The sequence below is a fragment of the Esox lucius genome, chromosome 8 (assembly GCF_011004845.1).
Source record: "Esox lucius isolate fEsoLuc1 chromosome 8, fEsoLuc1.pri, whole genome shotgun sequence".
NCBI lineage: Eukaryota > Metazoa > Chordata > Actinopteri > Esociformes > Esocidae > Esox > Esox lucius.
In genome coordinates this window covers 5,565,922-5,590,145 of record NC_047576.1, presented here as the reverse complement: position 1 = coordinate 5,590,145, position 24,224 = coordinate 5,565,922, and the positions used below count along the sequence as shown (strand labels likewise).

Here is a 24,224-nt window from a genome sequence, read left to right as displayed (position 1 = left end):
AAGAATGTATGTTTTAACTAATCATCAGATGCCTAATCCCGTGATGGCTGTAACCCGATGACTAGCGCGGTAGTGTTTTCACTTTCCATCGCTCTGAGGTGGAAATTTTATTTAATAGTAATCTGATGTTAATCCCCCGCGGCTTCTCCCCTTACTCCAGTTTCCATCGTGCCCCATCTACAGAATACCTCCTCCGCCACACCTCTGCCCGTTTAACGCTGCGCCCCATTTTTTTTACTTGGTCCCCTACTTTTGACCATAGCCTGGTATGAGCCTGAGTGCACTACAGGTAATAGTCAGGGTGGCATTTGGACCTCGGTCTCCAGTGGACCAGGGCAGCGTGAGGCAGCATGTGTTCAGAATGGCACAGAGAGAAGCCCGAGAGCGACGGGCCTTTGTGTCTCCCGCCCGTCTTTCATTACCTTTCCAGTTCACTGAGCCACTGTGACCCTCTCCTCGTTCCGCTTCCCTGCTCGCTCGGCACGGCCCGCCAGCTGGCTTCTCCCACGGTGTCGCTTTTCTCCGGTTGGGTGGAAGCCTGCTGTGTGTGTGGGTCCTGTGGTCATGCGTGCCCGGTGTGTGTATTGGAGAGAGAGAGCAGGAACCCATCCAGGAGACAGTCGGTGAGAGTGGGACCCAGGCAGGAGACAGTCAGTCAGAGTGGGACCCAGGCAGGAGACAGTCGGTCAGAGTTGGACCCAGGCAGGAGACAGTCGGTCAGAGTTGGACCCAGGCAGGAGACAGTCGGTCAGAGTTGGACCCAGGCAGGAGACAGTCAGTCAGAGTGGGACCCAGGCAGGAGACAGTCGGTCAGAGTTGGACCCAGGCAGGAGACAGTCGGTCAGAGTTGGACCCAGGCAGGAGACAGTCGGTCAGAGTGGGACCCAGGCAGGAGACAGTCGGTGAGAGTGGGACCCAGGCAGGAGACAGTCGGTGAGAGTTGGACCCAGGCAGGAGACAGTCGGTCAGAGTGGGACCCAGGCAGGAGACAGTCGGTCAGAGTGGGACCCAGGCAGGAGACAGTCGGTCAGAGTGGGACCAGGGCAGGTCAGCCAGACTAGACCCACAGGGACAGGCCAGATTAGACCCACAGGGACAGGCCAGACTAGACACACAGGGACAGGCCAGACTAGACCCACAGGGACAGGCCAGGTGGATATCACCCAGGTGTGATGGTTCTTCACCAGGTGATCCGGGCGGTCCGGGAAGGTGACCTCGCGGCCCTAAGGGAGCTGTCCTCCTCTGGGCACCTCACCGCCTCCATCTCGGACGCCCAGGGGGCCGGCCCGGTGCACCACGCCGCCCGCTGCGGCCACCTCGACTGCCTGCGTTACCTGGTGGCGGAGGTGGGGCTGGCGGCCGATGCGCGGGCCCTGAACCGGGCCACGCCGGCGCACGACGCTGCCGCCACCGGCCACACCCGGGAACTCCGGTGGCTGGTGGACCAAGGAGGTTGCAATGTTGAGGTGAGATAACCGGCACGCGCATGCCCAGGTGTGGCTGAGTCAACTGGTTTGGAGCGAGGGCGAGCGGAGGCCCTGTGACGTTTCGGTCAACATTCGACCAGAATCCCGGGAAAAAGCAGGGAGTTTCTGGAAAGTTCCTGGGTTTAGTTTCAGGCTTTAGATGGATGGAGGGTGAACAGGAGAGGAGTCCATTTCAATGTGGCTGTATTTCCCAGGGATTTCGTGTGATCTCTCGCTCTTGCTTGACTAATGGCTGTGCCCAATGTCAGTGCCAGCCCACAGTTACTGGGCGTCTTTGGGGGCAGTTGAAAATTGGGTCTTTAAATAGAAGATTGCGTAATGAAGTGGTGAAAGGTGAAGTTCCTCTACAGAGGTATCACTAGCTAGCTGGTTGTGTAATACACTGGTTTCTTTTTCTTGTGGCCCACTAGTATTTCCCTGGGATCCTGTCCAGAGGCGTAATGGGTCTTTCCTTCATCCTTCTATCTTTTCTCTTTCTCCTTTTTCTCTCTCCACCTATAGACCTCCTCTCCTCCGTCTCTCTATATAATGCCTTTCTCTTCCCCATCGCTCCTGCTCTGCCCTCCTCCCTGTCGCCTCTCTCCCCCCTCCTCTCTGTCGCCTCTCTCCCCCCTCCTCCCTGTCACCTCTCTCCCCCCTCCTCCCTGTCGCCTCTCTCCCCCCTCCTCCCTGTCACCTCTCTCCCCCCTCCTCCCTGTCACCTCTCCCCCCTCCTCCCTGTCGCCTCTCTCCCCACTCCTCCCTGTCACCTCTCTCCCCCCTCCTCCCTGTCGCCTCTCTCCCCCCTCCTCCCTGTCGCCTCTCTCCCCCCTCCTCCCTGTCGCCTCTCTCCCCTCCCTCCCTTCTTTTATCAACATGAGTTTGTTGACAGTGGAGTGTAACTCAACCTCGTCATAGGTTCTAATCCAGTTCTTTCTCACACTAACTCAAACCGGCCCGTCTCAGCCTCACAACCTCTCAATCTCATTTAAATACAGCTGCTCCAACTTAGCGAACACATAGACAAAGTTTCCTCGTTATCCTCCAGCACAGCAGTAAAAAAATAAAAAAAATAAAAAATAAATTCTAAGTTGGTGGTCTCCTGGAACCTGTATATTTTCATATTAATGTTATTGATAACAGGAGGTCAGAAAAGCAAGAAGGGTTTTAAATAACAAATAACCAGTCACTCTCAGATGATAAAAGAATACAATAAATCATCATCAGTTGGATAATATTGTGACTGACCAGCGTGAACCATGGTTATGGTCCGAAGACCCTTCAGCATGTGCCAATCTGTGTGTTTAGATAAATAATTATTAGGATTATGCTGTAATACGAAATGATGGACTGTTCAAGTGTTTGCTCACTATTTGTTGATGCTGAAGTCTATAAAACTACTACCACTATTAATACCTTCGTGGATATGTGGTATTTTCTAACTCTTATATATGTATGTATATAATTCCACATACAGAGGGTTGCCAATGGAGGTTTTTCCAGTTTGGTAGTTATAGCCAATTTAGTTACTCCGACATTGTTCAGTGAGGTGTATTATAATGACAATAATCCTGAATATATTATTATGCATGTCATGCAAAGTGTGTGTACTGGTATATATGTGTGCATGTATGTATGTTAACGTAGAAAATTAAACAAAAGCTGATTGCATGTGGACCTGTGTTTAAAACACTTTTACAGGTATAATGCATTATAGTGCATGCAAGACCTCTACAAAATGTTTAATACGCTGCTCATATTGGTCTTGACTGAGTGAGCCAGTTTTCTCTGCTTGGTTGCGAAGGACCAGGATGCAGCAGGGGCGACTGCGTTGCACCTGGCCTCCCGGTTTGGCCGCATGGAGGTGGTCCACTGGCTTCTGTCTGTTGGCTGCGCGGCAGAGGTGTCCACTGACTGTGGGGCTGTACCAGCCCACTACGCTGCTGCCAAGGGAGACCTCACCTGCCTGAAACTACTGGTTGGACATGCCCCCGGGTAGGACTCATATTAAACTACTGGTTGGACATGCCCCCTGGTAGGACTCATATTAAACTACTGGTTGGACATGCCCCCTGGTAGGACTCATATTAAACTACTGGTTGGACATGCCCCCGGGTAGGACTCATATTAAACTACTGGTTGGACATGCCCCCTGGTAGGACTCATATTAAACTACTGGTTGGACATGCCCCCGGTAGGACTCATATTAAACTACTGGTTGGACATGCCCCCTGGTAGGACTCATATTAAACTACTGGTTGGACATGCCCCCTGGTAGGACTCATATTAAACTACTGGTTGGACATGCCCCCTGGTAGGACTCATATTAAACTACTGGTTGGACATGCCCCCTGGTAGGACTCATATTAAACTACTGGTTGGACATGCCCCCTGGTAGGACTCATATTAAACTACTGGTTGGACATGCCCCCTGGTAGGACTCATATTAAACTACTGGTTGGACATGCCCCCTGGTAGGACTCATATTAAACTACTGGTTGGACATGCCCCCGGGTAGGACTCATATTAAACTACTGGTTGGACATGCCCCCTGGTAGGACTCATATTAAACTACTGGTTGGACATGCCCCCTGGTAGGACTCATATTAAACTACTGGTTGGACATGCCCCCTGGTAGGACTCATATTAAACTACTGGTTGGACATGCCCCCTGGTAGGACTCATATTAAACTACTGGTTGGACATGCCCCCTGGTAGGACTCATATTAAACTACTGGTTGGACATGCCCCCGGGTAGGACTCATATTAAACTACTGGTTGGACATGCCCCCTGGTAGGACTCATATTAAACTACTGGTTGGACATGCCCCCTGGTAGGACTCATATTAAACTACTGGTTGGACATGCCCCCTGGTAGGACTCATATTAAACTACTGGTTGGACATGCCCCCTGGTAGGACTCATATTAAACTACTGGTTGGACATGCCCCCGGGTAGGACTCATATCAAACTACTGGTTGGACATCCCCCGGTTAAGAATCATATTGAACTGCTGGTTGGACATGCCCCCCACCCCCCCCGGTAGGACTCTCATTACCTGGCACCCACACACAGAGCATATTAACTGCATTAAGAGGCTTTCTGTACAGACGACGTGACCCGTTGTGTTGTAATCAGGTGTGTCACTTCATTGACCACTTCTCTTAGGAGACAGAGTGCCAAGTGGCAGGGAGAGTGATAGGCCTCGTTAAATGTACCCACCCCCCGAGCCACTACTCCCCCCTCCCCCTGCCCTTCTGAACTGTTACTGCATGAAGAGGTCAATGGCCCACAGACCGTCATTAGTGCAGGGCCGGAAAAATCCAACAAAGTAAAAATTTGTCAAATCTGTCTGATTTACTAACAGACGCACAATGTGGTAACTCAGGTCTGATTTTGAGGTATTTGGCCAATTTCCCTGCATAACATTAAGGTTGTCGTTTTCAGGTTTGGAAGAAGGCTAAATGCTTTCCCTGATCATGAAAGATGGTCGCATAAAACTAGCATTCAGCAATCTGTGTTAGTAGTCCAACTATCGGTTAGGCGTAATGGGGTTGATTGGTGACCGTTGGCTGACATCAATTCAAGCAGTGCACCCCTACTTTTCCATTGTTTTGGCCGAGTTCCACTGACCTCTTTACAGCAGCTATTGGGAATTAACTATCAGCTGCTAGCGTTGCTAACAAACACCCTGTCATGCAGAAACCTCCATTAAGTCTCCAGACACACTAACCTGGCTGCAGACGAGCGTGGAGATCTGCAAGGATGGAGTGTCAGCGACCTGTCAGAGGTACCCGTGTCCCAACCGCTGTCAAGTCATGTGTGATGATTGCAGTAATGCTTACACCTTGGCCTGGGGCTTTATTGGAGAGCTCCCCGCCCCTGCTTGTCCAATTCAACAGACGTCCCGGATGAATCTCTGACATTCGCCCGAAGTGGTTTAGCATTCCTGGGTTTTGCAGACAGGCAGGCGGACAGGCAGAGCGCTCCTTGACTTTCTTCTGCTGAACACACTGCACGTCCAGGTGGAATCAGAGGCTGTTATTCAAGTGTGTGGGGTGGGGGCGGGGCTTGCCGCTGGCATGCCCAGATGAGCAGTATTCATGTTACTCCAAGTTGACAGGTCCTGGATGCACAATTATAGGAGACCAAGTTTCACACAGCAGTTAGCGTGATAACTTCACTCAAGGAGATGAATAGGATCAGCTAGTGCTCTGCAATTTTTTGAGGTATGACAGAAGTAAAGACTGCGCTCTGGCTTTAAGGAGTTTTAGTGTTTACACTCTAGAACTATCTGTTTTCAACTGCCCCCCCTTCCCCTCCATGGAGAACAAAGCCATGTGAACCATAGAGAAGGATAGAGGAAGCACCCCTACAGGTGTGTCATTATGGATTCCCGGAATTAATCACATTCACCATCATAAAAGTGTGGGTCTCCTTTTCCGCTTCAGTCTCTTCGATGACCCTGAACCCGCTCTGCGGCGAGAAACCACTGTTTCGGCAACACCATCACGATGTCTAAATTCTCCCTGACCAGGTGTGTGAACCGGCAGACGTCGATCGGCGCCACCCCTCTGTACTTGGCCTGCCAGGAGGGGCACCTGCACGTTGTGGAGTACCTGGTGAAGGACTGCGGTGCCGATGTTCACCTCAGGGCCCACGACGGCATGACAGGCCTCCACGCTGCTGCCCACATGGGACACCATTCCCTGGTCGTCTGGCTGGTGAGGGCCACTGTTACATTCTGGTCTGTAGTTATTTGTCCCTCCCAGGCCACCTTAACATTCTGGTCTGTAGTTATTTGTCCCTCCCAGACCACCGTTACATTCTGGTCTGTAATAATTTGTCCCTCCCAGGCCACCGTTACATTCTGGTCTGTAGTTATTTGTCCCTTCCAGGCCACTGTAATATTCTCTTGCCCTGTTGGTTTTCTGTACCAGGCCACATTCACAGACTTGAGCCTGCAGTGCCAGGACAGGGAGGGGGCGACTGCTCTGCACTTTGCGGCCAGTGGGGGGCACCATCGCATCCTGGAGAGACTGCTCCGCATGGGGGCAAAGGTCATCAAAGACTACTGGGGAGGAACCCCTCTGCATGATGCTGCAGAAAACGGAGAGCTGGAGGTGACAGATGATGACTCATTTTTTATTTAGCCAAACAGATGGTGATGATCCAGGATGGGCTACGCCTTGTGCCGTATCATCTGATCACAGAAACCTAAAAGTTAAAACTCAACTGTAGTCAAAGTCTTACTCTTAGACACTTGGTACAGTAGAAATGACGCTTGGACTACTGGCCAGTACAGACTGTGACATTGCTGAAATTGTCTACTGTAGACTGAAGTCATGTTAACAAACGACTGATATGGTCTTTGGTTGAACAGTTTGCTTCTCACCACCCCACCCCCCCCCCCCCCAGTGCTGCAGGATTCTGTTGGCCAATCAGGTTAGCCCGTCGGAGCAGGACGTGGATGGGTTCACGGCGGCAGACCTAGCCGAGTACAATGGACATTACGAATGTGCCGGCTGCATCCGTGCCTTGGAGGCATGCGTAAGACCCAGAACCTTTCATTAACCTACCAATGCCATCTTTATTCAATTCTTTGTCATTATTTCTTTTAAAACTTTTTTACATTTAATGTGTTGTTAGTGGAAGTGAGAGAGTAGGAACCCCGAAATAGCAGCAGAGCTTAATTGAAACCTGCACTATTTTAGGCCCTAGGGCAGATCCATCATTCTGCTGTTCAGATTTTATGTTCTTGTTCTGTGACCCCAGAAACAGCATCTATTTGCATTAGAAGTCAAAACAGGCAAGAAAAAAAAGTTATGTTATGGACCAGTTGCGTGATTTCCGTCTTGTTGCAATTGTTGAGCACTGTGTGCGTGTGGGTGTTGTTCTTGTATATGCAATTTTCCCTCCGCGTAGATTCAATTGACAGCTAGTGAAGGCGAAGCTGGGGAAGGTGGGAGGAGCACATTGGTGTGTAATTGCAGTGGCCTCCCAAAAGGCATCCTATTCCCTGCGTAGAACACTAGAAAGAATGTTTGTGTTGTTGGTGAGAACATCTGTCTCAACTCAGTAGCTGCCAGGTCGACCCAGAGTTGACCAGTCCTCACATGAACGACAACTATTACAACATGAACAACAACCAATACAACATGAATAACAACCAATACAACATGAACAACGACCATTAAAACATGAACGACAACCATTACAACATGAACAACAACAAATACAACATGAATAACAACCAATACAACATGAACAATGACCATTACAACATGAACGACAACCATTACAACATGAACAACAACAAATACAACTGGACGACAACCAATACAACATGGATGACAACCATTACAACATGAACGACAACTATTACAACATGAATGACAAACATTGCTACATGAACGACAACCAATACAACATGTACGACAACCATTGCTACATGAACAACAACCATTGCTACATGAACAACAACCATTGCTACATGAACGACAACTAGTACAACATGACTGACAACAATTACAACATAAACAACAGCCATTACAACAGGCTCCATTACATCTGACTCATCGTTTAAAATACAAAAGGGGTTATAATTGCGTGGTTCCAAAATGCTTGATTGTATTTTGGTAGTAGAGGTTTTGACCTCTGTAGAGTACAGAGTACAATAACCTGGCCAGTAGCAGCATTCTGACACATGGAATTGGGGATGGTCAACATGGTCCACATCTGCCAAAGCTGCATCAGAGGCAGGGACTGTTTTCCATTGTTTCTTCCTCCCAAAGTCCTCAAAATTATCTTTGGCCCGAGGGACCTTTCTCCTCTGTAAGTTCAAGAAGAGGGAGGCTCTGGCTGACTCTCTGACCATTGTATCGTCACAATTTGCCATGTTCAGCAGGCTGGTCAGTCTGGTAGCAGTGTTTCCCTCCACGTTAGACGGTGCCAAACCCTCCTATTTTTGGCTCAGAAAGTTAATGTCACATGTGGGTTGTTTAAACATAGTCACTTTCTCACCACTTGACCACTTTGTCATTCATTTCCCTGTGAACCTTTTGCGGGATTTGCTCATTGGCAAACATCTTTGCGAGGGCAAACTCTCTTTACCGCTTCTAGCTTCATGACCACAGACAGAGGGGTCCAAAATGGCACCCTATTCCCTATTGGGTCTAGAAAAAATTACATACATTTTATATGGGGTCATTTGGGACAGACTGCTTCAACTTCTTCTAGAATAATTCTACCTCCTCCTGCTAACAATCGGACAGCTAATTAGCACGGTTAACAGTGGGACTGCTTATTAGCGTGGCTGACAATGGGACTGCTTATTAGCGTGGCTGACAATGGGACTGCTTATTAGCGTGGCTGACAATGGAACTGCTTATTAGCGTGGCTGACAACGGGACAGCTAATTAGCTCTGCTAACAATGGGACATCTAATTAACATTGCTGACAATGGGACTGCTAATTAACACTGTTAACAAAGGTACAGCTAATTAGCAGTGGAGCCGCTGATGCTTCCGTGTTGGAGCTGCCATTTGGAGCCTCTGTGAGCACCTGGGGCCTATCAGTTACCCCGTGACAGGTAGCTCAGGTGGCGGGGCGAGGGCTTGGCCTAGGGGCTCGAGCTGGTTATGAGATCTGAGGGCTTCAGTTTCACAGTTTTCACCTAAGTTCTGATGCCTGGAACCGTTAGTGGCAACTCTATCCCTTGGGAGCAGGATGTCATGTAGATCGCTGGCTTCCAAACCACGTCCTCCTCCGTTTGATTATGTGTCATGTTCGTTTTCCAGATCCCAGGGAGTGGTTTAATTATCAGCACTCATTATACAGATGACTGATGTGATATCGTGTTATGGTGTTTGTCTTTACCAATAGTTCTTACTGCAACTTAAAGAGAAAATGAGATTTCCCCCAGAGATCCACGTCCCAGAAGTATAGATGTCGAACCTTTTTTTTCGTCAGTTTAGGTCATGAAATGAAAAGCATCGAGTCAGTAGTTCTGGGGGGGGCGTCTCTGCGACCGCTGTCATGTTTTAATTACATCTCCCTCTGTCACACATCCTCGAAATGCACCGTAGTTCCAGGGTTTCTGTGTCAGCCCTTCAGCAGCATCTCATTCCCCATCGGCCGCTTTAATGGATTGCGTGGGCGACTGGCCAGAGAGTTTGCGTGCTAGGCATTTTCTCATGTTTGGTTCTCTCCCACAGAGGTCACCCGCCCTCCCTCCTCCTCCTCCTCCTCCTCCTCCTCCTCCTCCTCCGCTAGTTAGCGTTCTGCAGTCAGTCAGTCAGTCAGTCAGTCAGCCGGCCAGCCGCTCTACTCGCCTCTCACCAACAGCGGTGACTCTCTTTAGCAACAGCTGCTGCCAAATAAACAACCCTGTGCCATTGGATTTGTTTTACACACATCGAGGGCTGTGTTCTAAATAGCACCTTATTTTGTGTCAGGCCAGCCCTGGTCAAATGTAGTGCACTAAATAGGGAATGGGGGCCCTGGTCTAGAGTAGTGCGGTATATAGGAAATAGGAGGCCGTTTGGGAAGCAGGATAAGACATCCGCTCTTCATTCACTCAGAAAGGCAGTGAACTCCCTGACATGTTTATTTAAAGGAATATACGTTGGACAGTCAAGAAAGAGCCTCACATCACAATCATTGTGAGGATTAGCAGATCCTCCCTTTTCTGGAAGTGAAATTATGTGCTGGTGTTTTTCGGGGGGGTGGGGGGGGGGTGGGTGGGTGGTGTTCATTAAAAACACACGACAAACAACAGATTTTTTGGCGGCAGAACTAAATGCTAACAAGGACGGCGCGCATACACGGACCGGACAACAGACGGACAGGTGTGGTCCTGATTCTCAAAGGTCTCCAGATCTGAGTTTTCTGGATAAATACCGGCTTTGTACATACACTCTAATTGGCCAGTGTACATTAGCCATTACAATTAGAGTCCCGTGGACACAGAAAATTATAAAAATAATCGACGCCGGTGGCAAATACAACTTTGGGGGTGTTCGGGGACTACCTTCGATTGCCAACACAGCAGGGCAGTCCCCCCCAAGAGCCACTGTGTGAAAGTTCAAAAAAGGTAAATACCTCACAGAAATGGTTTGACTAGAAATAACTGAGAGACACGGCAGCAGAACTATTCAAGCAAATGGGACGAGGCACGCCATCGGCTCCTCTCTGTTTGGCTTCATTGCGAGTTGCCTTTTCTTCCCTGCCTCGAGTTGCCCCTTGAGAGCCCTAATGGCCGCTCCGTAGTCAATGCAAACAGAGCAAATGCAACCGAGAGCAAGATTTCAGTGTCGTTTTATGTCAGAAAACGGACTGGGTTTTCTCCTACGCAGTCGTAAACTGCAGATTTCAATGGCGTCAGTAAACGAACACACCTCAAACGGATACGCCAGCAAGCCAGATACATGTCAATGTACAACAATCAGATGCGGAAGTGAAATATTGACACAACAGTCAAATAGCACAAAGAGAAAAGCAAGCAAGGGAGACTTCAATGAGGTTACCCTGGAACCAACTATGTACCCCCTCTAGTGGATATATACCACTATTCGTACTCCCATAGTGGTTGTAGTGCAACACTGCTTTTTTGTCAAACACAAAGGAGCTCTGAGGCCGGCACAAAAAGACACAAGTCTCCGCCCCAGCGTACATATTGTAGAGTGTGGAGGCGTTGGTATGATGCTGATTCAGCAGGTGTTGTGCGTTTGCACCACACATCTCTTACGGATCGCTCGTGCACTCTCTTTTCTACCATAAGATAAAAAGGTTTTGCATGCTTGACACTGCTCTGTCTCTGCATTCCATTTTCCAAACTTTAGTTAAGAGCTACTTAGTAAAGGGCTACTTTTTGCTAGCTAGACAACTAAGGTTTATTTTTTCTGTCTAATGTAATTTTGTGTGAAGACGGATCCAAACTGTCTTCCCTTAGGAGTGTGTTCTTGCGCTAGGTCTCAGTCAATGTAGAAGACTGGGGAGTATATTCCCTTGGCATAAGAATTACGGTATAGACTACCCAGCAGTGTGAGGCGCATGATAAGAACCGGAACAACATCAAATATGCTTTGAAAGACACATCTCAACGTCAGCTGTCCCCGGTCCACTGGGTGTTTCTGCGATGTGGCAGTGCCTTGATCACAAATTGGATATCACAAGACAGGGGTGAAAATAAATATATTGGATGAAAGGGGTGGAGATGGTGTTTAGTAAGCAAGTATTCTTACACGCTAACATAGTCATGCTCATCATTGCATATGAGGAAAAGGATAGAAAACACAAAACATGTATAGTACTGTATTTTTCTCTTTTCACATCCATCTGAGATTTTTCACATAATAATTTTTTTGGTATGGGATTATACCCTCCTCTACTCTCTCACGGCCCAGAATGAGTTCAAGTCTCATAATAATGTGTTATCTCACTTTAATCTGCGGCATGTAGGAGGACAGATTCATCTCTGCCGGGAGTTTAAACAGATCACCACCACACACCCTCTCGCTCTCTAACTCTTTCTCCCTCACTCTCGCTCACATATCTCAACGTACCCTAAACTCAAAAATGATCCCGTAATCAACCGGGCTGACGTCAATGTTATCATTCGCCGTAACCCTTCACGGGTGACAGTATGTCAGGCTTGCTACTCTGACTGTGTGGTTTTGCGGGGATAATAAACCTGTTAATTTGGAGGGAGGCTAAAGCGACGTTGCGGTCACCTGACACTGAGGATGTAACGAGGTCAGAGGTCGTCACAACATCCGTGCTGTCACTAGCTCTGGCCATGTCAAGTGGAAGTAGACCAGGCGCTCCCTAATTACTTGGATACAGGAGCTGTAGGTTCTCGTCTCTCTCGGTCAGGCTCGGTCGCCTTCAGGTTTAGATTGAACGAATCACGCTTAGCTTTAATTTTTAACCTGCTTGCATTCCAAATTGCTACATAATTTCTACCTAGTAGACTTGGCGTGGGCCACGCTCACCCTGCCATGTCTCATTAGGTTCATGTATCCAATCCGGGGATTTGATTACATTCCTCTGAATGTGTTTATGCGGGCCTGTAAGACGCTGTCTCTCGCCGTCGGACTACTAAGGCCGCCCGTTGACGTGAACGAGCTCTCCTTGGGTGGGTTTCCCTCTGTCCGCCTCGGATGGTGGATGGCCAAAACATCCTCTGATTCCACAGAGATAGCGATCGGCCGAGTCGCTTCGTTCCGTCGTTCATTGGTTCAATGGTTCAAGGGGTTCGGAGGCCAGGTACGGTGGAAAATAAATCACCTGAATGCATTGGCTAGTTGGAGGTTTAAAGTGTCTCTTTACCAGCTGCTTTGTGTCCCGTATTACACCCTATTTCCCCCCAAGCACACTCCTGTGTAGTGCCCCCGGGTCAAATGTAGGGTACTATGTGGGGTTCCATTTCGGACACATCCTTAGTTCCGTTGGCAGTTCCCTGCCTTTGTTTGGTGCCACAACAGCAGAGCTATTGGTTTGTTTCGGCATTACCCGCCATCCTATCCTTTGCCTTAATAATTAACACCTTTCTTCAATCAGTCGTTATTGTTTATTGGCTGACGGGGCGAGCCTGGAGCCGTGTGTCTGTCCATTGATGCGAGTGTCAGACGCCAGCCCGCTTGGCTACCTGCTGGTGGCTGTGACCAGAGAGTTCTGCCCCTGAACGGCTGTCTGGCTAGACAACTAACTGGCTGACTGGATAACTGATGAGCTGACTGGATAACGGATGAGCTGACTGGATAACTGATGAGCTGACAGGAGAACTAATGAGCTGACAGGAGAACTAATGAGTTGACTGGCTGGATACCTAACGAACTGACTGGAAAACTAAAGAATTTGACTAAATCCGAAATTAACTAACAAGCTTACTGACTGGATAACTAATGAAATGGCTAAATAGATATCTAAGAAATAAACCGACTAACTGGAAAACATCTGCATTCCTGGATAGCTAACTAACAAATTGTCTGACTATAGATAACTAATGGACTGACTGACTGGATAACTAATGAACTGACTGACTGGATAAGTAACTAACAAACTGTCGGACTGAATTACTTACCAACAAACTGTTTAAGTGGATAACTGACAGACCCACTTACTGGAGCAGAAAGCGTATCTGGTCCGTAAGTTACTGATTAATTGACGTCAATGTTCACTGTGGGTGTATTTGATGGTACCGGGCTATTCGGTCAATTGTGTTTTAAGCTGTATTAATGTGCCTAGATTAACCCAATACAACAATACTGGGGTCTGGGCAGTAAGTTTCTTACTATGTCCCACTCGTGGCACCTTAAAGTCAGATGCTTGTCAAAATGTTTGATTGATACTCGATTTTAAGTTCGTTTTTTTGCCACTGTAATTTTGATTGGAAGTCTGTAGTTAGCTGGTGTCATGTATTTATTGAGGATTTTTATTTTTTTATTTTATTAGAGTCACAGAATTAAGTAGAGAAAGTGTGACCACTTTCTTTGTGTTTACACTTAATGTGTTGTGTACAGTCATGCATTACATAAATTTTGTCCACTCGTTGTTAAAGTTGCGTCGTGGAGCCAAAAAAGTTGCGTTGTGGTCCGCAAATGACTGTGTACTGTCCTGCGTGTGTCAATATCCAAACCACATGGTTTCAAACTTGGAATGTCATGTCTTACTGACATATGATTGACACTCTACTAATAGATAATGCACATATAAACAACATGTTACACATGCAGACCAATTTAGGAGTTAAAAAAAAAAAAGTGTTATTCACGTAAGTCATAGACTGCATTTTTAAGTTACCCTTAAGGAAAACATGCTTAACTGGAGCTTAAATAATTCCACACATCTAATCTTAATTCAGAACTACAACTTATCACCAAGCTACTGCCAACTATAGCTACATTAATAGTTGAACAACATTAGTCAACTACTCTCTGTGGTACTAATTGTGTGTTGTGATGTTCAGTGTTGCAACACAGGCATGGGATGGTTGAAGGTGGAGACATGTTTCCTCTCAGTGTATAAAGCATCCGTAATTATTTTTTGTTCTGCCTAATACCAGCATGAATTTGATGAATGACATGTCGTTGTCACCTTTGCCCTGCTTCGGCACGAAAACCTGAGAGATTTGAGAGGGGCTAGTCTGCAGCACGTTAGCAAGGCGTGTAGAACGAATTAAAACTCTGTGATTTGTGTCCCACGCTAGCATGTTTTCGGACGGTGAGACTGGTAGTTCTGCTAGAAACAGAATCCCCACAGTGGATGAAATATGTAGCATGTTACCATGAAGAGGGTGTAGTGTGGACGAATAAATAACTCTGATTTGTGCTTTGAAACGGAACACTGGTCTCATAGGACTGGGTTGGATTTAATTCAATTTACAGGCACACCAATATGTTGTTGAACACTGGGATTCTGGTAATATTTGTTAGTCACCCCATTACAGTCAGCTTTGTGTTCATGACTAGCAGCTGTGTTTGGGCTGGACCCATGTGTGGCTGCTGGTATTACATTCAAAAGCATCAATCCTGTCGATTCCGGGCCACTTCGTGGTTTTAATGTGCAGTATTTCCATGTAGAGTGAGTGTGGCGGGGACATTTCTACATTGAGCTTCGATGTTTATCATTTACACCTACAGTACTGTGTACATTCCACATTACAGTACTGTGTACATTCCAAGTTACAGTACATTGCCGTAAAACCTGAACCTTTTATTTACAACAATGCATGTTGTTTTAGAAACCCATGTGTTTTCCGCTGGCCAACGCATTCAACGGTCTATTAATGAACGGTCTGAAACTGAAAGTCCAAACCTCTCGCCGTGGCACGTCAGAGGCGTTGGAAGAGCCCAGGTTTAGTTTGTTGCGGTGCTAATTGCAATGCGTGGCAGGAGCGTAACCGGTGGTTGGGTCATGTGAGTCTGAGAAGAATGGGCTCCCTCTGAAGTTGTGAGCGTAGCGGAAGCCTGTGGCTGCTTATATGTCTTTACGGACCCGCCAGTGTGTCCCCTGCTACAGTATTTGCTAAATAACCTTTCGCGAAATAAATGGTTGTTTCCGTAGCCAATCTGCCCCTTGTACCTAGTGACCGTTCATGGGCAGTATACGAAGAAGCTGTACCGGGGGGGAACCTTGGGCGCTTCTACAAGCCTGCCTAAAATCTGATGGTGAATTTTATGATGATTCCTGGAATTGTGATCGTTTGCTATCGGCTTGACGTCCTGAATCCTTCAGAACAGGATTTGTGGAAAACCGGGGAGTGTTTGGGAGGAATGTTGTAATCCTAACATGGAATCCCGCTCGATATGAGTTGTTAAGATCAGACAGTTTTCTGTCTGTGCCGAGGTGAAATACATTTTTCTCAAGGTTTACGTGTTCTAACGGAGGAATCCAGCGGGGCTTCCTGATGAGGGAGAGAAGCAGAGTTTACGCTGGAACTGTGATCTTGGTCTGTTGACCATTTGAATCAGCTCTTATGCAGCCACTCTTCAATAGCTGATACAGTTACTTTAAAAGCCACGTGACCTGTGCTTGTCAGTCTCTGTCTGTGTCTCTCTGTCTGTGTCTCTCTGTCTGTGTCTCTCTATCTGTCGGTGTCTCTATGTCTATACTGTGTTTACAGTATGTCTCTGTCTGTGGCTCTCAGTCTGTCTTTCTCTCTGTCTGTCTGTCTCTACCTTTGTCTGTGTCTGTGTCTCTGTTCCTTTCTCTCTGTCTCTCTCTGTCTGTCTCTGTGGCCATAGCAACAGGGAGCATAGCAGAGGGGGATCAGGTTAGGGGTCTGTCAGCGTCGGTAGGGGTTAACATGTACGGTTAGGGCATTAGCCTGCTGATGATGACAAACTGCTGATGAAAATCAAATGCACTGCTGCACCTCTGGGTTTAAATAAACACACACATTACCGCAGCACACACACTCCTACCCCTGCACACACACACACACACACACACACACATTCCTACCCCTGCACACACACAAATCTATTACCCCACAACACACACTCCTACCCCTGCACACACACACATACATTACCCCACAATACACACTCCTCACCACCACATCCACTCCTATCCCACCACACACACTCCTGTCCCACCACACACACCCCTACTCCGACACACACACTTCTAACCCACAACATACACTCACACCCCAAACAAACACACTCCTACCCATCACCAAACACACTCCCTTTTCTCCCACCGTGTTAGTCAATGGACGCACCACGCTGCTTCTGGGAAGTTCAGTGAGCAGCGAGAGCAGCGATGTCACAGGATATTCGCTGCTGCTCCACATCAAAGTGGCATTGCCAGCGGAAATGACCAGGACCACCTCTTGGAGTCAAAGCACAACAGCATGCTGCAGCATATCTGCCCTGCCTTTGATGTCAGCCGTGTTCCAAATGCCCCCCCTCCCACTTCCCTGTACAGTACAGTGGAACCATATGGGGCCTGGTCAAAAGTAATGTGCTATAGGGAATAGGGTCCCGTTTGGGATGGTCCTTTGGGAGTTCGGATCTTGTCCTTGGAGAGAGGAATTTGATCTGCCTTCTACATGGGCTCCATTACAATGCTACAGGTTCATTAAGGCATTTAAACGCTTCCATATATCCTGCATTCTCCCGAGGGGTGTGTGCAACTCTGCAAACACATTCAACACTTGTTTATTTCTCCTCCTCCTGTTTTCTTCTCTGCTCACCTCTCTCCTCTGCTTTTCTCTCCTCTAGAGGACAATTACAATGGTACATAGGATTTATAGGTCACTTTTGAAAGACCCAAGTCTCCTCTGAAATCAATAGGGGCTTTATTGACGTGAATGGAATGCTGAAGCTATTGCCAAAGCCAACATGTTTAGGCAGCAATGTGGTTACAGAAAATGTGAAAATAACTAACACGGACTATTTTAAATAGAAAAGAAAACAAATGATTAATAAATCAGAAATGCGCATTCTTGTTTGTAATGACAGGCCAGGACATATTCAGCTGAGAGGTCTACTGTATGTTTTTGCCAAGGAAACTGCTAATTTGTTCCTCAGCAGATGGGTCCAGAAATATCAGGAAATCTTAGGAAATAAATATATCTTAATGAATCCTTTAGAGCAGTGGAGTAGGAAGTATTTTTTTGCAGTCATTTCACCTTTCCAATCTGGGCTTTTCTCTCCCTAAGGGAATAGCAGTTACCGACTCTTGTGTTTGCTCTCTTTTTGTTGGCACTCTTCTTTCTTTGTCCCTCTCTCTCTTTGTCTTTTGCACTTTCTCTGTCTCTCTTATCCCACTCTCAGCCATTCTCTGCAAACCTGCCAATTGAAGAGCTAGGTCCAGTGGAGGAAGATGTGCAAGGGAGACAGGCTGTAACATGGCCGCCCAGTAAAGAGGACTACTACCGATGCCTTAGCGACACACGCCGGGACTACTTCCACAGTTTTAACAGCACAATGACGGAGAGCTTAGAGGTGAAAGGTCAACATTATGGGACTGTCCTGGGCCTAATCTTGAAGCCTGATTCCTCTCTAAGTATTTTCCTCATCAATGCCCAACCTCCTCCGCTTCCTTCTTGGTCACCGTTTGATGTTGGTAGATATAATTTTACCTCAGGGCTGTAAGGAGGTGAATTCTGTCCTTGTGAGGGTGATTTACTCCTGGTTGGTAAAACAACCTCCTTGTCCTCCTTTGCTCCTTACAGAAATTAAGTCAATGAATTTGAAATAAATCCAGGTAATATCAGCTAGTACCACCTGAATAGATTTTTGTATTTTTAAACTGATACATCAGGCTGATGAAGTGATAAATAGTTTATCTTCTTTGTCTTGTACAGAATAAGAAGGTACAGAAAGAGATAACTGTTGATCTCACCAAAATCCAATTTGGTGGCAAAAAGCTCCATTGTAAAATGAAATCTTCAGTCGCTGCATCAGTAAGCCCTTATACTGGATTAGGTCTTCATCTGATATTTTTGAAGACATTTCCTTTCACTATTTTAACAAATACAACTGATATAGCATTATGTTTTGTTGATAAGAGACATTGGGTTTCCTCTTTGCACTCCGTCAGATTTGGGTTCTGGGTTTTTAGGCCAATAATCCAATATATTAAAATGTGTATGTATTTGGAAACCACCCCTGAAACTCAAGCTGTCCAAATATGGACACCTAGGTGTATTAACTGATGAATATAAGAAAATAAACTGTCTTCTGAGGAGCATATAATTTATCTGACAAATTTTCTTGGGCATGATGGTTAAAAGCAGATGTCAACAGACACATCAAAAGTCCACAACTCTGAACTGAACAGATATTTTGTTGTCTGCTCTTGGACTTCCACATCAATTAAACCAAGTTGTTTTTGTACTGATATGAAGCATTGCCTTGTTTTCAACAGGGTAAAATGGTGGTGAGAGGCAATATTTCTGCAGAAGCTGTCAATATCAACAACCGGCTTGGTGACAAAACGCATCTCAAGGAAATGAGTGCTTCAGCCACTTCAACAGAAGCCGTAATTCCAGCTACATATTTTTTCCTCTAAATATATTCAAAATGATCTTCTTTGACTAATACACCAATTCCTTCTACTGATGCGTCAGACCTCACAACACGATTTATCTCAATAACTGCTGACGCTGTATTTATTGGAATTGGCACAATTCCATGTATTTAGTTGAGTTTTCGACTCTGACATTTAACATATGTCTGGTGTAGAGCCATGTGGAGCCATGGAGGTACGTGAAAAAAAAGTGCTGAAAGCCAATTGGCTCACTAGTTACAATAAATAAAAGAAACAGGCAATGTCAGAGAAAAAACTGAGTTTTGCTGGAGGCGCCGCAGAATGAGGCACAAGTAATTATCTGATTTGTAACTGCATTTTTTAAACGTCTTCCATGGAATAGAGTGGTTTTGTAAATTCGTGACATTAGGGATGTATTATTGTATCTGGGGGGCACTGCTTTCAACAAAACACAAACAGACATAATAATGACAAACCGATTGGTCACTGTTTTGTGTCTATTGAGAGAACTTTATCTCAGGCCAGTAAGGAGCAGGGGGGCTTGTCCATCTGACTAAGGTTTTAGAGTTAGACCAAAACCTCCTGGTTGGTAAGAATAACATCCCTGTCCTCGATGATGAAAGGCTCCATGTTAATGAATTTAAAATAATTCGAAAGCATATGAGCTTGAATCTGTCATTGCCAACAAAGCAGTAAGGTTCACATTACTTTTTCCCTCAGATTTTTCTCTTTGTATTTTTAAAATGATATACCAGGCTGTTAAACTAATAAACATTTTCTCTTCTTTGTCTTGTACAGAATATGATTCTACAAAAAGAGATGACTATCGATCTCACCAAAATTCAGCTTGGTGGCAAAAAGCTCCTCACTGACATTAAATCTTCAGCGGCCTCAACCCAAGCAGTAAATCTTAACATTTAATCTTTCACAGTTTAAAGTTATTTGTGTTGTCGGACTTACACATCAATCCCTCCACGTGATGCATAGAATTGCTTTGTCTTCAACAGAGTAAGATGGTCGTGATGCACTCATTGTCATCAGAAGGAGCCAGTACAAGCGTGCCGGTGACAATTGATCTGACCAAAAACGTCCGGATAGGAGCTAAAATGCTTTGCACTGAGGTAAAGTCAGTGGCTTCAGCAAACTCAGTAGGTCCTCAACATTTCAGTACGCTACATTTTCCTCTCCACGTTCCATTTCTGCTCTTAAGCTAATTCTCCTTGCTGCCATAACATATTCATGGCAACATGCTTTGTATTGAACAGAGAAAAACGGTGGATACTTTGGTGGTGAAAACAGCTGATTTGGCCAGTGCTTCAGACGAACACCTCGTGGTTGGTAGAAAGCTCCTGGGGGATGCTGAGCTCCTCAACACAATGAAATCCCTCACGTCCCTGACACAAACGGAGATAATGACTGTGGCCGCTGCACAAGCAGTAAGTGTGTAAATATTCCGTTCTACAGTACGGGTTTGTGTGCCTGCACTGGCCTTGGAACTAGGACCAAGTCTATAACAAGACTCTTCGTAGGCCAATTGACAGAGCTGTATCATGAATCAGTGATAAGGCAATAAGCCGACACCTCCAGAATGAGTTCTCCATCTCTTGGTTAGAGATTTCACATGCCGAGCAGTTAAAATTATTTAGTTTTTTTTATAGCCCTCCAACCTGTGTCCAGTAACCCTCAACGTGTTCAGCAGCCCTCGAAGCTGTGTTTTAAAATCAGCCATCGTGATGAAAAAGGGCCACAAAGCTAATAGCTCTATTGCCAGAATCTGTTCTTCGAGTTGACGCCAGTATTCTGTACATGTATTGAATATAGTTCCATTGCCTCCAACAGAGCAGGATGGTTGTTTTGCCTATGGAAGAGGCCAACCTGTCTGAGATTGACTACCTGGTTCCCACCCACGACGAGCAAGGTCAACCAATCGCTGAGTGGAAGAGGCAGGTCATGGTACGTCAGTTACAGGCCAGGCTTCTGGACGAGGAGGACCAGAGGAGAAAGGTGAGGCCCTCTGATTGGACATTCCATATCACCCTATCACAGCTCTAATTGGAGATCCCATTTTACCATGTAACAGTCATGATTGGATTTCAAAAGACAGATTCCTAAATACGCTTTCATTGGAGAGTTTCCGTTTTGGACAGGCCATGAATTTATGTTTGTCAGTGGCCCTTTCAGAGAACCCCCTTCCTCAGACCTACCTCAATATTGTAGATGTTTGGGTAGACTTACTGCAAAACTTAATTCATTTTAGTCAACGAATCCCTGCTCTCATGAGGTCTGAGGTGTGTCCTGTATGTCTGTCCCTGACATGGACTAAACATTTAAGATCTATGCGCTCTGATCTGCAAGCGCTGATCTCGGATCTCTGATCTTATGCATCTCCTCTACCGCAGGAGAACGGAAGCACGTCCAAAGCAGTGACCTGGCGGTACTCTCAGGCTCACAACGCTATCCTGGGCCCGTTTGGAGAGCTGCTGACCGAGGACGACTTGATCTATCTGGAGAAGCAGATCCAAAGTGTGTCCAATCAGAAGAATAGCGAGGTATATGAGACGGAGCTGGCCCGCCTGGCTGAAGAGCTCAGAACCATCCTACCCGCTCCAATAGTCAACATCACTGCCAGCACCCAGTTCAGGAACCCCAACCAGCAGTCTCAGGTGATTTAAAAATATGCGCATCCTAAAGGGATGTTTTTTTGCGTTAGGTTACGATTTCTTTTAGCAATTTAGTCCTTTGTAGTTTTCAGATTCAGATGAACTTATGAATGCCATTTTTGTGTCTCTGCGTTATGTTTGAAAGAAATTGGTTTAGTGCAACTGCTAACACGCGGAAGTCAACAGGAGCAGCTAGCCCACGAAGCTACCGCTAACCTCCCTCATACTGTACAATTATATTCACGACTTAATGTGACTTCTCTCCAGCGTCGTGCTGTATTTGAGTGCAGTTCTCTTTTGGTTTAATGTACTTTTGTCTTAGTGTGTGTGATGTTCAGGTTAGCTTTTTTTACTCTGTGTCCTTGGTTGTCTTGAAAGGGGGAGCTGTTGAAATGTATTGTTCTCATTGTTATGACTCATTACAGGTCCCTCTGCCCGTGTGGTGCAACCGGATCTCAGGCATTGTGAAGAGCATGTCTCTCCTGATGACCAACCTGACTGACGCACCGTACTCCAAGATGCCCAACACGGAGCTGTCCACTGTGTTCACCCTGACCCCCGGCAGACACCCCTCCACCAGGGGGCGCCGGGAGAAGATAGAGTCAGAGATCCACCAGTTTGGAGTGTCTGTCCGGAATCTAAAGTCTAACTTTGAAGTTCACGAAGAAGCCAAAGGAGAAGTGAACACAGTGTCAGCCTTGGGAGATCAGAGGTTGGATGTCACGGGAACACAGGACAATTCCAAAGAGACGAACCCTGCCCCCCAAGCAGACCAGAACCGAGACTCGGGCATTGACTATGATAACAACGTGATTGATGTCAGAGAAACCACCAGTCTACGTAAGGAACGGATCGTGGTTCTGTTCCTGGGCCACTGGAAGAAGTCCGCTTATACGGTGACCCAAAGGACCCGAGAGGCCGAGAGGAGGGCCAGCGAAGAAGATGCCGGGAAGCCCAAAGGGAGTGCCGACGGGAAGGGACCTGGTTCTGGATCACATGTGCCTCTGGGACATTTCTTTAAACAAAGGAGCGTCATCAACAAGATGATCTGTGATTGGAGGAGCATGATTTCTAGCGTTCCGTCCAGACAAATCCGTCGTCTCAATCGGCAGCAGACACCTTACTCCCCAGAACAGTTTCTTCCCAAGGTCACACACACACTCACACTCACACACACACACACTCACACTGGACTAACTGAGTGGTTAATGGATTTAATATGTGGTTCTTGATTTAAAAGTAGACTGTTATATCTTGTACAAAGCCCAGGGAAATTGCATGATGATACGTTTTCTCGTTCAGATTGAAAACTCTGTTGTCCCTTCTTGAGGATTGACTAGTGTCTTTCTCTTTGTTTTTGGACTCTTACTGTTGCTCTGATTTCAATTCTTCCTAAAGGTGGACGGATCGACGGTGGACTACGACAGCCTGACCCTTGACCTCTTCATGCTCGGCTACTTTCACATTCTGGAACTCGAACTCCCAGCGGACGAGAGGAAGATGAGACACCTGCTCTGCTTCGAGGTGTTTGACCACGTCGGCCGTTTTACCTGGGAGACCGTCCGGGAGTTCCACAAGGCCGTCATGCTCGACATCGAGGCCGGGAAGCGCGAGTGGAAGGATGGCTTCGAGGACATCAAGGTCAAATTCTTTGGGAATGCTTCGACAAGTCAGTCTGAAGTGCCAGAGGTTGAAGAACAACATACCCTACCGGAGGTCAAGCCGGTGCCTAAGGTCATCATTCAAACACCAACGCCAGATGAAGAGGCTCTGATCAAAGGATCTGATATCTCCAGTTTCAGCAATGAGGAGATTTGTAAATACATAGACAGGAGCTTCGCTTTCTGGAAAGAGAAGGAGGCAGAGATCTTTGATTTCGAATAGTAGCCGTTTTCGCTATAATTTCTTGTGGTTTTATTTTTGTATAATTTGTAGCCTGTTGTCATTAAGTTATAGTCAAGGCGAGCAATGGCTGTACTGTACATTTTATTCTCAATACCTTGGTGTTCTTTACAAATTGCTTTAAGAGTGTATATTATCTAAAGACAAAGCAGTAGGTAGATCCGAGGTGGAGAGCCCCGGTTCCAGAGTTCATAAAATGATTAAATGTAAGATATGTTACAGCTCAGGTTGTCTGGCTCCTTAGTTCCTGTTTTACATCTGTCCATCCACCTCCAGGGCTGGCTACTTATAAAGATCCACGGTTAACTTTCCATCATCACAAAATGTCTGATGCATACTACCCCCTATAACATTATTACAATAAATGAACAGAATTAAAATCTGTACTGTGATTTATTCTGAGATGACCCTTTACTCTCTTAGTATGATGTGGATCTATCTATATCTCTGTGTTCATTTATCATCTATGTTTCTATCTGACTTTCTATCTTTTGTCTATCAGTCGTCAGGTGTCATGGCAATAAACCTCCATTTCTCCTGAGAAGTAAGACAGAGAAAATCTCCCCTCCCCCCCGGCGTCTTTAGCAGCAGGTGTTGACTGTGTTTGGAATCTGACTTTATTCCGGAAGACTCCGGAAATCCTAAAAATAGCCCTTCAAAAGACCACCAGTATGCTGCCCCAATGACACCC

General features: G+C 46.4%; 1 protein-coding gene across 1 annotated transcript; it reads left to right on the top strand.

Annotated features, from left to right (window-relative positions):
- Window positions 1-57: 57 nt before the first annotated feature.
- Window positions 58-24,125, top strand: LOC105025638 (espin like). Its single transcript, XM_034293769.1, has 14 exons — window positions 58-1,466; window positions 3,271-3,461; window positions 6,004-6,190; window positions 6,407-6,589; window positions 6,885-7,016; window positions 17,753-17,923; window positions 18,849-18,962; window positions 19,770-19,874; window positions 19,979-20,092; window positions 20,237-20,407; window positions 20,811-20,975; window positions 21,371-21,634; window positions 22,057-22,779; window positions 23,030-24,125. The coding sequence occupies exons 1-14, from the start codon at window positions 1,173-1,175 to the stop codon at window positions 23,513-23,515; spliced, it is 3,300 nt and encodes a 1,099-aa protein (XP_034149660.1). The 5' UTR covers window positions 58-1,172; the 3' UTR covers window positions 23,516-24,125.
- The last annotated feature ends 99 nt before the right edge of the window (window positions 24,126-24,224 follow it).

Bases quoted from the DNA above. Each gene is read 5' to 3' on its own strand.
- LOC105025638 (XM_034293769.1), top strand. From the start codon at position 1,173: ATGGTTCTTCACCAGGTGATCCGGGCGGTCCGGGAAGGTGACCTCGCG. The intron at 6,191-6,406 runs GTGAGGGCCACT...TTTCTGTACCAG, and splicing joins ATTCCCTGGTCGTCTGGCTG to GCCACATTCACAGACTTGAG. The intron at 18,963-19,769 runs GTAATTCCAGCT...TGTCTTGTACAG, and splicing joins CAGCCACTTCAACAGAAGCC to AATATGATTCTACAAAAAGA.